This window comes from Sceloporus occidentalis, unplaced genomic scaffold, assembly GCF_023333645.1.
Source record: "Sceloporus occidentalis isolate IW3139 unplaced genomic scaffold, rSceOcc1.0.p SCAF_2, whole genome shotgun sequence".
In the NCBI taxonomy this organism is placed as follows: Eukaryota; Metazoa; Chordata; class Lepidosauria; order Squamata; family Phrynosomatidae; genus Sceloporus; species Sceloporus occidentalis.
The window spans coordinates 49101771-49117438 of record NW_028316982.1 but is presented as its reverse complement, the minus strand read 5'-3'; the positions used below and the strand labels follow the sequence as shown (position 1 = coordinate 49117438).

The following is a 15668-nucleotide window of genomic DNA, read 5'->3' as shown; positions in this document are numbered from 1 at the left end:
TTGGTTTCAAGTAGTACTATTCACAAAAAGTCAGTGCTAATAATATATCCTGTTGGTAAATGAATGATTTTAGACAACAGGATCATATTGAACTATATCATGGTAAGGCGAGAACCTTAATTTTGCAAGTTGATTTAAAGTCTGTTATTCTGTTTTTCCCTCATATCTTCTGTTGTTCTTGAATTTGTTTTTCTTTTTTCTTTTGAAGGGGCTTTATAAGGCTGATGAACGTTTTGGACCAGGAATTGAAACTTACCCAGATTACAGTCAAGATGTTGGCTTGTGGCATCGAAGTCATATAATTAAACTGTGTACGGAAATACCTAGCTATTTTACTCTTTCAGCTTTTCCAGAACTCAGCACTTATTTTGATGCTGAGTCCAACAGAGAATATGTTTCAGAGGATAGCATTACAATGTGGGATCTGAATGAGGAGAAGGACCCATTTTTCTACAACTTCAAGCGTCTTCTCTTAAATGATGACAGCTACACTTTGCCTGAAAACATGTACATATACTCAATTGATGCAGAGCATCTTCCACTTACTCGCGCCTTCCTGAAAGAGTTTGATTTCCAGTATTTTAAGAAAAGAAAATGCTTTGCTTATGAAAAGCATTGGCCTCTAACCAATATAACTCCTTTTCTTATTAAGATGCAGAAACACACCTATAAATATAGGTAAGTGTTGATGTGTGGGATGGAATAGATGATTAAGTATAAATTTCATAGACCTTCTTATTTATTATTGCTCTTCATCTTTTCAGCCTGACAATTTAGACTTTAGTGAGATTTTTTTAAAGCTTCCACCATATGTGCCCATCTGTCCCTTCAACTGCTGCTGAATTACAAAGAAGCCCTATGTTTATAAAATGCCAGCCTTATGTAAGCGCAAATGTCTGTGCCAATTAAGAGTTGTGCTGACTTTCTTACCTCCTCCATTGGCAGTGGTAATGCTTGTTGCACACTAAAAAAATGATTTTTTAAAATCTTGTAAAGAAGATGGTTGCTAGTGGGTTTAAGGTAGCCTGCTCTCTCCTCCTCTGGCCAGTTTTAGGAGGATGTCTTCTTTCCTTGAGTAGACCTACAACATTGACTTGGGAAGGATTTCAGAGAGACATGCATGTGTAGATATTTGATCCATATCAAATCATTGTTGTTCCATATAAAATCGTCAGCTGCAACTGCCTGAGTGGTGTTTTTTAGGAAGAGAGGGAGAGACAAAGAGTTATGAATGAAGTGGATAATCAATGCTCTGGATGTGTCAGTTTGGAGTGGAAATGGGAGCTTGCTTGAATGTTCTTCACATTAAAAACTTGATATATACAGAAATTTGCCATGAAAGATAGACTAAAAGCTTCCTCCTCCCTTTCAACTAGTTTTGTGTGCAGGTGGAATATTTTTGTATGGAAAGATACTTAACGTTTTTGATACTTCATCACCAAAAGAAAGGTGGGATACAAATAAATAAAATAGTAATTATTATTATTTCAAGTAAATAAAATGGGCTGGATCTAACTGGGCTGGTAAACAGAAACTTCCCTGCCTACAGCACACTCTTTGGGGCCTGGTGTTCTTTGGTGGTATCACCAAAGAATAACAGGTCCCAAAGAGTGTGCTGCTGAGGTTGTATTTCAGAGGAAAGGCAGTGGCCAACCACTCTTGAGTATTCCTGGCCTAAGAAAATCCTGTGAAATTCATGGAGTCACCATAAGTTGATAGCTGACTTGAAGGCAGATGCACACAGATACACATATAGACAAATGCACATAGTTTTAAACTGTCTTGTGTTTTTGCTTACTTGCAGGCATTGTCAGAAAGACATAGACTGTGATGTTAATTTTGTTTTGGAAGGCCACAGGAGTGGTTTTGGAGTCAAAGGTCCCAAAGAGTGTGCTGCTGAGGAATTGATTGAGAAGTCAGCAGAAGGAGATTATAATAGAGTTTATGAGATTCTGAGGGACAACCTGGCCCATCCAGACATAGCGGATGTACATGGATACACTGCCCTTGCTGCGGCTGCTGTAAGACTCTAAATCTTACTCTGGATTATGCTGCTTTAAGGCAAAATTGGTTGGATTTAATTTTCTTTTATCTATTGTGAAAGTTTTCATCTCTTTTTTAATGTAGTAGCTTGAAGGAACAGATGATAAATTTCCCATCAGCAGTTGTGAACATGAGCAGCACGTTAAGGACTAGTCTCCCACTGAGCAAGATGGAATCTTATCTGTTGGGTACATCCATCTTGCCAAGATAAAATCCACATCTTCATGCTTTCCCCAAGCTGGGGTTGAAAAACAATGCTAGCATTCAGAAAAAAATGTATTTTCATTTACACAGTTTTCTTATGCAGATGAATTACAAAGATGACATCATCAACCTTCTTCTTGATAGTGGAGCTGATGTGAATAAATGCAGTGATGAAGGATTATCAGCATTGTCAATGTGCATTATGCATTATTTCCCAGCACAATCATTTAAATCCAATATTGCTGAAAGGAGCCCTGGTCGAAGAGAGGTCAGTCCTTCATAAATCTGTAAATCTGAACTACATTTCCATGAAATACCTGATTAATTTTGTTTTTAAGCAGTTGCGTCAAATTCTGTGTAGTTGAATCCAAAGTCTCCCTTCCATGAACAAAAAGGCTTTGATCATGGAAGGTATCTCCACAGTTTTTCAGGATATGCTCATCACCACTTCCAGCTTCAAAGGGCACCTTATTCACCAGGGGTTTCTGACCCTCTGTGTAGCATTACCAGGGAGCTGGTAAAGTTTGTGTAGGGAGGAGGGGGCAGGGAAGTTTCTGTTTGCCAGCCCAGTTAGCTCAGCCCATTTTATTTACTTGAAGTAATAAATAATAATAATAATAATAATAATAATAATTATTATTATTATTACTGTTTTATTTATTTGTATCCTGCCTTTCTCCTGACATAAGGACTCAAAGTGACTAGCAACAAATTTAAAACAGTACTGTACAAGTTAAAAATAATACAAAAACATTAAAATGTAGATACGTAAAAGTCTTTAAAAACCACCCAACAATTTAAAATGTTAAAAACATTAAACATTTAAAATATTAAAATGTATTGAAAACTATATATATTGCGCATCTGAATAGCGCAACTTTAAAAAAAGCCCAACCTGCATCAATTTGAAAAAGCCCAATAGCACAAAAATGTTTTTACCTGCACTCCTGGTTGCTGCTGAAACCTGGTCCAGGCTCAGAGCTGAATCCAGGAATACCTGCAAACTGCAAGCCTGTTTTTTCAAGGTTAGTATAACGAATTTAACACAGGCTGAATTCTTATTCCAGGTCAATCTTTCAACTGACAAGAAGCACCTCTGTCTTGTTTCAATTAAGCCTCATCCAGTCCATTACAGCTGCCAGGAACCAGTTTAGCACAGGAACAGCTTCCTTGAAATTAAGTGGGAAGGAGAGAAACAGTTGGGCATCATAGTATACTGGTGATACCTGACTCCAAACCTCTGGACAACGTCTCCCATTGGTTTCATGCAGATGTTAAACCCAGGCATGAAACCAGATTGGCATGGTTCTGGATAATCTTTCTCATTCAGTAGCCCCTGAAGCAGTAGCATCACTAGGGGGTGCGGGGAAATGCGGACCACACTGGGTGACACCACTGAAGGGGGGTGACACCCTGTGAGCGCCCCCCACCTTCCTGCCATGCGCCATGACACGTGGCAGATATGGAGAGGGCCCAGCTGCCCCCCCCGTCCCTGCCCCACACGGCTTTACACATGAATAAAGCCATTTGGGAAAGGGAGGGAGAGGGCCTGGCTCCCTCCAGTGCCATGTGGGACAGGGGGTCGGGAGCAGGCCCTTTTGGCTCTATCCCCAAAGCCCCACCCCCAAAGCCCTGCCCCCACATTGGGTAATACCCTGGTGCGGGATGCTGCTGCTTTGGCAAATTTCATTGGATACAGAAAACTAAACATAGAAATTTCATGCAATCACTGGACAGAAACAGGTATATATTAAAAACTCAATTAGTATGCATTAGAAACCTTATGTTGCATTCCATCTGCCTTTTATCAATTGTTGGTGCTGGGGGCTAGTCCTTGTACCAGGCTGTTCATCTTATCATCCATTTTATTTTGACTTAAAGTAAGGCACCAGGCACCAGCATTCATCCTTCAAATATGTCACTCTGTCCTTTTTGCTCCATCATGAAAAACTCTCTTCAGCATTCCTCTTACTGAGGCAAAGTTCACCTTTTGGGTCTCCCCCCCCCCCCCCCAATTACATTCAGGGGAACTACATATTGATTATTTAGAATAAAAATTGAATATTGCTTCTAGCCACCACAGTAGCTTCTTTGTCTGTTGCCTATAAAATGTAGAACTTCATTCTTGGTCTCAGAAATTGGTTGGAATGAAAATTCCAGTCTGAGAACTTGCTAGCAATAAATCTGTTTTTTAAAAAGAAAATCTGGGTCTTCTCCTGGTTTATTTCTGTTCTGAACTCACATCAGGACAGAATCAGTTTTACTAAATTCTACTACAGTAGTAACTGGGATAATAATTATATAAATGAACAAGCAAGACACAACACTTTTGAGTAAATTGTCAAAAACAGTAGCCCATGTCAACTTTTTAGTTATTTTCCATGACAACTCAGTAGTATTGATATAAATGTATATGTACAGGACCCAGAAAATGCAATGCTTTCATATCTGGACAAGGTGATGCATTTTTGGAAGGAGTTATACTTTTTTTTTTTTGCAAGTTGGTGCAAGCTGGTTTTGCTTTACATAGGGAACAGACACCTCAGAGGAAATGTCTACAGAATCTCCGCCATTATCCCACTCAGAGGCAACTCAGCCATCTGCAGACAGCACCGAAAACAGATTATCTTCGACTGCTACCCCTGTATCACCAGCAATAGCGTTATCTCCTGAAAAGGCAGAATGGGGCACAGATACTGAGGAAAGGTCTTCAGAAGAAACAGAATGGACTGTTGGTAGAAAGAGCTCTGGAACAATCTGTGGTATTTACAACTACAAGATTAAGGTTTCTGCAGAAGTCATGCAACGCGGTGCAGTTGCTCTTAGCCAACATATGATAAAAATACCTGGCTTCTCTGACAGTGGGGAGATTGTTCATCATGAAGGCACTCTGAGAAGAATGGCAGTATCAATAACAGAGTAAGTGGCTCTTAGCAACAGGCTGCTTACATTTCTTCACCTACTCATTTGTTGTTGTTAACCGCCCTTGTGTTGATTTCGACACATGCCAACCCTGTGGATGAGACATCTCCAAGACTCCCTGTCCTCCACTGCTCTTGCATATTCATACCCATGATGTCCTTAACAGAGTCCATCTATCTAACATGCGGCCTTCTTCTCTTTCTGCTTCCCTTTACCTTTCCTAGCATTGTTTTTACCAGTGAGCCTTGCCTTCTCATGATGCTCCCAAGTATGACAGCCTTAGTTTTAATCATCTTTGCTTCCAGGAGGATTTCCAGCTTGATCTGCTCTAGGACCCAATTGTTTGTTTGTTTTGCTGTCCATGGAATCCTCAGCACTCGTCTCCAGGACCACATTTCAAATGAATTGATTTTCTTCCTATCTTCTTTTTTAACTGTCCAGCTCTCACATCCATACATGGTAAAAGGGAATACAATGTTTTTTATGATTCCAACTTTTGTGCTGTGTTGTATATATTTTGCATTTTACAATCTTTTCTAATTCTTTCATGGTTTTTAGACAGAAAAGGAGACTGGCTACTATCAAATGGCTCCTGAAGAGAGGTGCAGATCCCAATATGTGCAGCGTCCCTATGTATGCTCTTTTCTTTGCTGTTAAAGCTGCAGATGCAAGCATAGTGAAACTACTTCTAGAAGCTGGAGCAAGGACTGATATACGTCTGCCAACAAGAGTAGGGATATCTTGTTAAAGTGAAAAGTCTTACTTTAAAAAAATCTGTAGAATTTCAGCTGATGTGAATACTCTGTTATGAATATTTGTGCACAACCTGTGGTTACCCGCTCAAACATAACCCACCAGTCAGGGCTGGATTAACCATTAAGCAAAATAAGCATGTGCTTAGGGCATCAAAGGAAGGGGGGCACCATAGAAATCTGCCATTGCTGGATTTACCATGGATCATATGGTTAAAAACTGCAAAAGGTGCAGTTTCCACAAAAAAAGGTTTGCAAAATAAATAAAAATATACATACATATACATAGAATAATAAAATAATAATAAAACAGTAATAATAAAGGTTAATGATGTAGATTAATTTTGGGAATTGCTCAGATGAGCATTCATTTTCTTGGTTGAAATATGTTAAAAATCCCAACAGAACAACTATGCAACAAGGTAGGCTGGGTGCCTTATCTCTACTAAGTAAAGAAGTGTTGTGTAAGAAAAGTTTTGAGGATCTGATCAAATACTTTGCAATTGGAAAAAGTAGGAGGAAACTTGTCAAATTAAATAAAGTGGAAGTACCATCTCTGAACAAATCTTGCCAAAACAAACAAACAAACCCATGATAGGCTCACTCTAGGGTTGCCATAAGTTGGAAATGATTAGAAAGTGCACAACAACAACAATACAAAAATATTTAAAAATCCACCTTACTGTAGCTTTTGGTTGATTTTGAAAAATAAAATATTGTTCATATTTTGAATGAGATATATATGGAGGCACCCAAATATTTTAAGTGCATAGGGCCTTTAAATGTCTTAATCTTGCCCTGCCACCATTTGTGGATGATGGTGTGCCAGGAACCTGCTCTTTGTTTCCTTTTTCCTTTTTCCTGCTGTGTGAGACATATAATAAAACCAGGAGTCCTTGATGGGTTGATGAGTCTCGTGTTGTACCATCAAAAGAGAAACTTCCTGAATTTTGGGTTCCCAAAGTGGCTTTATCAGTGGGACAGTTGAACTGATCCATTACAACATATTTCCTAAAAAAGAGGGTTTTTAAAAAAACAATAGCCCACGTCTGTGATGTCAATGTGTAAAACAAACATTTCTTTTAAAAAAGGAAGAAATATTTTATAAATCTTAGTTTCTTTAGATTTATTCTCCAAACCTTAAGGGTGCTTGCAGAGCAATTGGCCTATAGTACCCTACACCGATAAAACCTACCTACTCCAGTCAGTTCTGTTTCCATTGCAATCACTTAATTGGTTTAGTAACACAGAAATCATTGTGATAAATCCAAAACGCTGCATTTTTTAATACACTGTGGATGATTTCTGAGTAGGGTTGCCATAATTGTCCACTTTTACCAGGGACAAAATGTAGAACAAATTCAAGACCAAACTGTAGGACAACTGCAGGACAAAACTCAGCCCAAAATGTAGGACATTGAAGAAAAATGGTGGACCTTAAATGTCCTACATTTTGAGCTGAGTTTTGTCCTGCAGTTGCCCTACAGTTTGGTCTTGAATTTGTCCTACATTTTGTCCCTGGTAAAAGTGGACAATTATGGCAGCCCTATTTCTGAGTTAACATGTAAGAAATAGAAATGATGACATGCTGTAGGGACTGTGTTTATATAATGGAATTGATCTGTATTTTCAGTATCTCTTGATCTTGAAAGTATGGGTGCTATGGTGATCCTGATGTGACTTTCTTGACTTTCATAAATATGGCAGAGGATATTTGTGCATAGTGTTTTGAGGGTAAACCATCCCAAGGCAGTAAACAACAAAGTTTAAAACCACAGCGTATGATAAAACAATCCAGATTAAAACGAGGCATTACTTTACATAGGATGGCCCTAGTAATCTTAATTTAGTTTTAGACCAAGATAAATGTAGGCCTGTCTTTAGGGCCCACTGGAAGGGCTATGGTGATTGATCCTGGTGAACATCAGCTGGAACAGAGCTTCATGTATTCCCTGAGGGAGGATCAGACTAAAGGTATGGATATACTGCTTTGACATAGATTCAAAGGGATAGAAATCATTCTTTAATTACTCATCTTGCCTGGATTGGATTTTTCCCACACAGTCTAACCAGTCCATACAGTCAAGGTTTATTCTAACTACAGTTAATCAAAATGTTTATTTTCTCTAAATATATGCATTAGATAACCAAGCTATTTCAACTTTGTTTATGTGACTTATGAATTTGACATTGGAGGCCTAATTCAGCTTTTGTTTTTCAGCTTGGAGGTGTAACTCCTCTTCATATTGCTGCTGCCCTTCCTACTGATGAAGGGGTTGAAATAACAGAGCTATTACTTCATTCGGCAACAGACCCAGATGTAAGAGCAGAAGATGAAAATGATGTATATAAGGTGGACAGGTGTTTCAACAAGGTATGTCTAATTCCATTGCTATCATCTCTAGAAGAGAGGAACTGAGCAATGAATTCACCTGTACTGACTGATGTGATGTGAAAAAGGATTGCATTGTAATACAGTAATTACATTGCTTATCTCGATACAGTATTTCTAGAAATGATCATCATAGAACATGGAGTGATATCAGTGTCTCTTTAAAAGTGCGTACTTGTGAACACATATTGTGTGTTCTGTTACTCTAAGTCTTACTGTTTGTAGTTTCCCTCTCTGAACTGTTCTGCTGTCTTAGGTAGGCAGGCAGGCAGGTGATAGTCTTGACCATCAACAGTTTGAGACCTTAGATGATCACTGTTAGTCAGAGTAGGCAGGAAGATTGGGTTAGATGAATAGCCTGAGTATGCGGCAACATCATATCGTTATGTGCAACACCTGCATGGAGTCCTGAAAGCAGCAGGCAATGTTTTACTGTATTTTTAGAATAGTTAAGCAATGCAGATTTCTAAAAGAAGCCAGGAAGTTATTGTTACAAGGTTTACACAGTCCTTAAGGGATAAATTCTGCATCACTAGGGAGACAGAATGTATGTTTCTCCAAGATGTCTGCAATATCTGATTGCCTTACCCATCTCTTCATGTAGAATGAGCTTTCAGAAGCACCATCTATGATGAAAATGTTTAATGAAACCGGACCACCCAAAACCTACTACAGAGAATGTACCATTATCCCTGATGAAGGTGGGAGAACTCCTCTTCATATTGCTTGTGAGAGAAAGGATAATTTTAAGGTGAGTGGTAACTGTGAGAATCTTCCTTTTTACAAGCTGGACTCTGTTTTTTTCTTTTAAAAAAGCTTTTGACATCTGTACCCGTTTGAATTACATTTTACCTTGCTAAGAAATTATGTTTTAGATGTGTGAATCATACCTGAAACTGCTTCCATCTTACTAACACTTGGATATGCAAAGCTGAGTTTTAGAAGTTTGATGAATTTCAGTCATATGATAATAGAGGCCATCCTGAGCATACTAAATCTAATGCTCAATATATTTAGAGGTCCTTGATGAGTTTCAGTCTATTGGCTATCTAAATGTATTGCTCAGGTCTGAACACTGGATTTCCAGACTGTAATTTTTATTTATATTTAAAAAAAATATTTTAAGAACTGTAACTGAATGTATCATTAAACACAGTTCTTGTCATTTTTCTGATGGCAAGGTATGAAAAAAAAAAGCAAAGCTGTTTGCCAAGTGTTAAAACAAGCTGTGTAAATCTCACGGAAGTGGATAGCCCATTATATAGAAGAAAAGATACCAGCAACAGTGTCCTCCCCCCTTCCTTCCAACACAATTTGTAGTAATGAAATGGAGCACTACAGACAGGAAAAATGGTACAGTACAGTCTTGCAATTGGATATGAATTTTGTATCCGATTCCACACAATTGTATTCCATATCAAAAGCCTTATCTTTTTATTGAGAGAAATTGCTGTGAACATTAAAGAACAGATAGTTGTTTCATACTCTTAAGTGCTGATCCTAAACTTCACTTACTTGAAGAGTTGACAACTCAAGTTCAGTGAATAGGTTCTTGCCACGTTGCAAAGAACACAGTCCAGTCCTGTTCAAAATTTAAAGGAATATCTTGAATGTACAGTGTTCAATGACCTTTAATACTGTATGGATAATCAATCACATGTAATCACATAATATGTGTATTTGTTTCTCATTATATTATGAGAAAGCCAGAAGTCTGCAATCACAAATGTAGAACAATATTTTAAAAAAAGCCTCTGCTCCTATGTGTTACTGATGCTACTGCTGTTTGTAACAAGCACCTACAGAAGTTGCCTATCAGACTCATTTTGGGAAATGCTTGTTTTTATAAAATATTTCATTAGATGATGATGATGATAATAATAATAATAATAATAATAATAATAATAATAATAATAGATTTATTTCTAGCCCGCCCAATCACGAAGAATCCGGGCGGGTTACAACAATAAAATACAACAAATTACAATAGAGTTAAAAAATCAAACCCTAGACCTACCCCTCCCCCCATTCCCAGTACTAAAACAGAATTAAACAGTAATAATATTAAAACATTAAAAACATTAAAAACATTGAAAACATTGAACAAACAAAAAATAGGCAGAAACATTGGTGGGGGAAAATAGACAGATGAGGGGACAAATATCTTTATATCTGGGAGGGTAACTAAGTTGGAAAGGCCTGTCGGAAGAGATCCATCTTGAGTGCTTTCTTAAAAGCTGCCAGAGTGGAAATGTGACGGATCTCCTCTGGCGGGTCGTTCCATAGTTTTGGAGCAGCAGTAGAGAAGGCCCTCTGGGAAACTGATGTTAATCTAGATTTTTTTGGCTGTAGTAGATTTCTTCCAGAGGACCTTAGTGTGCGGGACGGACAATAAGGAAGAAGGCGTTCCCTCAAGTACTCTGGGCCCAAGCCATGTAGGGCTTTAAAGGTAATCACCAACACTTTGTACTTTGCCCGGAAACTAATAGGCAGCCAGTGCAGGGACTTCAAGACCAGTGTTATATGGTCATTCCTAGAAGTTCCTGTGATCAATCTGGCTGCCATATTTTGTACCAGCTGAAGTTTCCGAACTTGGCACAAGGGTAGCCCCAAGTAGAGCTCATTACAGAAGTCCAATTGAGAGGTTACCAGTGCATGTACTACTGTTTCCAGGTCCCTCGCCTCCAGGAAAGGGCGCAGTTGGCGTATCAGACGAAGGTGATAGCAGGCGCTCTTGACTGTCGCATCCACCTGAGCTGTCAGTTGGAGTGACGAGTCAAGAAGCACCCCCAAGCTGCGAACAGAATCCTTCAGGGGAAGTGTGACCCCACCCAGAACTGGCTGACACAATTCCATTCCTGGATTTGGGGTTCCTATAGCAAGTACCTCCGTCTTACCTGGATTCAGCTTGAGTCGGTTTTCCCTCATCCAGTCCATTACCGCCCCAAGACAGGCATTCAGAGGAGAGATGCCATCCTTAGTCACTGCTTCAGTCCGAGACATAGAGAAGTATATTTGGGTGTCATCAGTGTACTGATAACACCTCGCCCCATGTCTCTGGATGATCTCTCCCAGCGGCTTCATGTAAATGTTGAATAGCATTGGGGACAGAATCACGCCTTGAGGGACCCCCGATTTGAGCTCCCTCTTGGCCGAACAGCTGTCCTCAAGCGACACCATCTGGAACCTGCCCGAAAGGTAGGATTGGAACCACTGCAATGCAGTGCCTCCAATACCCAACTCTCTCAGGCGTTCCAGAAGGATACCGTAGTCAATGGTATCAAAGGCCACTGAGATGTCCAAGGGCACCAGCAGGGTCACACTTCCCCTGTCGATGCCCAGACGGAGATCATCGACTAAGGCGACCATGGCAGTCTCAGCTCCGTATCCTGTCCTGAATCCGGTTTGAAATGGATACAGAAAATTTGTTTCATCCAAGACTGCTTGTAGTTGATTGGCGACCGCTCTCTCGATCACCTTGCTCAAAAATGGTAGTAGTGAGACTGGTCTGTAGTTATTTCTATCCAGGGGGTCCAGGGAGGGCTTTTTAAAGAGTGGTCTAACTACTGCCTCCTTGAGACAGGGAGCCTTCCCTGAGGGATGCATTAATTATATTTTTTAGCATCTCCATGATTTTTTCTCCCCCCTGGATAGCCAGCCAGGTTGGACAAGGGTCGAGAGGGCAAGTTGTCTTTTTCAAACTACAGAGAAGCTTGTCCACATCCTCAGTACTTACCAACTCAAATTGATCCAGTCTAACAGTAATGGTGGAGGCACTGGATGCCCCTCTAGTTGTCTCTGTCCTCAAATTGGCATCCAAATCAGCCCTTATCCGAGAGATTTTATCTGCAAAATGATCACTAAAAGCGTCACAGCAGGCTTCAGAAGAATCTAATAATGGGTTCTGGGTAGGAGGTAGTTGGGTTAAGTTCCTCAGCTGGACGAGATTTTGCAGATGCGATAGATGCAGAGTTGAAGGACTTCTTAGCTGCATCTATCGGCACTTGATAGGACCTAAGAAAGGTTGAATTAAGTGTCTTATCAGATATGAGTTGAGTTCTCTGCCACTGGCGCTCTAGTCGTTGTCCAGCCTGCTTCATTTGTCTAAGATCTTCTGTATACCATGGATTACGATTTTGAGTGGGTTGGAAAGGACGCTTGGGAGCGATCATGTCAATTGCTCTGGTAAAGTTGTTATTCTACATATTAACCAGAGTTTCGACAGAATCGCCAGCACTGCCAACCATAATACCCTCTAGGGCTTCTTGGATCCTGACGGGTTCCATCAGCCTTCGAGGGCGGACCATTCTAATAGGTCCTCCACCCCCAGAGAGAGGGATAGTGGCCTTCAGTCCAACCTTAACCAGGAAATGATCCGTCCATGACAAAGCGGAGATACTAATTATCTCCACCCACGGATATGCCTGTTCCGTGCAGAAGACCACATCGAGGGCATGACCTGCGCAGTATGTAGGCTCGGAGACTATCTGGGAGAGGCCCATGTTTGTCATGGAAAGCATGAACTCCCGAGCTGCGCCAGTAAGGTTGCTCAACCCAGTCTCGAGGGGGATGTTGAGGTCGCCCAGGACCAGCAGCCTAGGCGACTCCAACACCAGCTCTGAAACTAGTTGCGTCAGCTCGGCTAGGGAGTCCGTTAGGTTACAGGGTGGACGGTAAACCAACAGAATCCCCAGACTCTCCCTGCTCTTCAAGCTAAGGAAAATGCACTCAATGTGGTCTAATGCGCGGATAGGTATCCTGATTAAGGTAAGGTTGTTTCTGTGGACCATGGCCACACCCCCTCCCCGCCCGCTTCCCCTCACCTGCTCATTGACGGAATATCCGGCCGGAAGGGCCTGAGCCCCGGTTACAGAGCTGTCTGCTCCAAGCCAGGTCTCCGTGATACAAGCCAGGTCAGCGTTGTGGTCTGTCAATAAGTCGTAGATGATTTGGGACTTATTCTTCACTGACCTGGCATTACATAAGAGCAGAGAGAGGTTCGGCGGCTGGTTATGCAGGCTCTCCAGATCTTTTGGGATAGCAGGGCGAGTGGAAAGTGGAATAGGTATCACACATCTATCATGCCTTCCTCTGTAACGACCTCTTGCCCTGCTAACGCCATATCTTCCATTGCCCCGCACTACTTGAATAGCTGCTCCTTTAACATCAATATCAACCTCCTCCCCAGAGAGATCAGCCAATGGCCAGATGTAGTGCATCATGTCAAATCCCTCCAATGGCATGTCTATATTCCCCAAAAAGCCTAGAACCAGTCTGCCTCACAGGCCAGGAGCAGCTAGTGGTGTTGAAATGCCGATGTTCGGGCTGCAGCAGGCGTCCCTTCAGGCTCCTTCAGGGTCAGCAGATGTTAGGGGGGGGTGGAGACTTAAGTCCTCCCACAAAGCCACGCCCCCTGGCTTGCCCTGGCTTGCCCTGTCTCGGCTGAGAAGCCTCAGGTGGAATGTTGGCTTTCTGGCTGCAGCAGGCATCCCTTCAGGCTCCTTCAGGGTCAGCAGATGTTGTTCTTTAGTTGTTCTAAAGCTGCTTATTTCTCATCACTAGTGCATTTCCCCTGAGTTTATTTTTGTCAGCAAGGATGAGTATTAGGGTTGCCAGTTCCCCCTCCTTCACACACACACACTCACTCATTTGCACATACACATGTATCAGCCACTAGAATAGTGATGGCGAACCTATGACACGCATGCCAGAGGTGGCACTCAGAGCCCTCTCTGTGGGCACACATGCTGTTGCCCTAGCACAGAGTTTGCCAGAGTTTCTTACTAGAAAGCCAGAGGAACGTGGCACTTTGCAATAAATAAGTGGGGTCTGGGTTGCAGTTTGGGCACTCGGTCTGTAAAAGGTTCACCATCACTGCAGTAGAAGGATCCTTCCACTTATTACTTAGGAATGTGTCGTTATGCTTTTTATAGCAAATCAAGCAGTAAAGCACCAGTGGAGTAATGTAACATTTTGACCACTAGAGGCCCATATCATTCCATGAAATCGAAAAGCATAATCCTTTTTCCAGACTGGGAGGTCTTGAGTGATAGTTTATGCAAAAGTTCAACATTAACATTAACAGCAACTAACATTTATTCTCAATTTATTCTGTGGCGAAGAGTGCAAAATAACTTGCTTGAAGATTCTTAACCAGCCAAATGCAGATGTAAAATTCTATAAAACTGTAGAGTCAATCCAGCAATATTCAGAGACTGCCTGTTGTTTAAGAACACCTTAGCCAACAAAGTGGGCAAAATAGAGCCCCCCCCCCCCCAACATCCCCTCATCTCAAATTGGGGATGCTGTTACCAATGTTGTCATTTTGTAGGCTCCCCACATATTTTAGATCCTTAGAGGCCTTTCTACAGACTATAAGGGCCTTTCTCTGTAAGAAGTGATTGCACGTTGTGCTTTGGCCATTTTCTGTTTCAGAGGAAGGCTTAGAGGCCATGATGAGTGGGTGGGTGGGGCCACTATTGGTTGTTTGGGTGCAAAATTATTTGTAGGATTCCTGCAGGTTTTTTGGGAGTGGGGTGGAATGGGGGTGGAGTGGAACTGGGGGTGACTGTGTCTCTGCATTTGGAGGTCCCCTAGGATTGCACAGATGGCAATGTGGCCCCCAGCTCCTGACAACGCCCTTCTCTATTCTTCACACAGTTTGTGTGTGTGTAAAATGAAGTGGGATCAAGCACACTTTATCTTGTCTGGGTGTACACAAGAGGTGCAAATAGTGACTTCACTTGTTTCTGCTGCCGCCATTTGCAAATGGCAAACTAATGCTAAGCTTGATTCTGAAGCTGTGGTCCCTTTAGAGTTCCCTCTGCTCCATACCTCCTTACAAATGGTGGATTTATAGCTCATTCTGCTGAACTGCTATAAATAACAGTGACAAGTCTTCTGACAGTTTAAACCATCTGTACTGTTTTTGGAACAAACCATGCAAAGGCAAAACAAAATGTCAAAATGGAGATTTGACCTAACAGGCATTAAAATGCCCTTTTTAATCTTGTGACTGCTGCTGGCCAAACCAGATATGACATGGAATAATAGTACTTCTGGGACCATGCATACAGGAAAGAGAAGAAAGGAATTTGGCCTGTAGAGGAGAATGGGCGGTGGGTAGAGCAGTGATGGGCCCTTAAGACTCTCTAGATGTTTTTGGACTGCAATTTAGATAATTGATAATTCATGTGGGTCTCCCTCTCAGTGGTTGGATTGTGGGCCATCACTCCACTCACCTTGGCTGTTTGTGTTACAGCTGATGGAAGTTGTAGGTGAAAAATCACTGGAAAGCCTGAGTTGCTGATCCTGAAAAACAGGGACCTGTGTATTTTCCCACATAGGATGGACAT

The 15668-nt window shown here is 41.3% G+C and overlaps 1 protein-coding gene across 4 annotated transcripts in view; it reads left to right on the top strand.

Annotated features, from left to right (window-relative positions):
- Positions 1-15668, top strand: part of ANKMY1 (ankyrin repeat and MYND domain containing 1) — a 65796-nt gene that overhangs the window by 18011 nt on the left and 32117 nt on the right. For 3 of the 4 annotated variants that reach the window (XM_089509289.1, XM_089509287.1, XM_089509288.1), the window contains exons 4-10: positions 209-678; positions 1805-2021; positions 2351-2515; positions 4778-5166; positions 5728-5899; positions 8143-8295; positions 8918-9064. In XM_089509289.1, coding sequence (XP_089365415.1) covers positions 209-678; positions 1805-2021; positions 2351-2515; positions 4778-5166; positions 5728-5899; positions 8143-8295; positions 8918-9064 — 1713 coding nt within the window. The remainder of the gene's footprint in view (positions 1-208; positions 679-1804; positions 2022-2350; positions 2516-4777; positions 5167-5727; positions 5900-8142; positions 8296-8917; positions 9065-15668) is intronic. The other variant, XM_089509290.1, reaches the window with a different exon arrangement.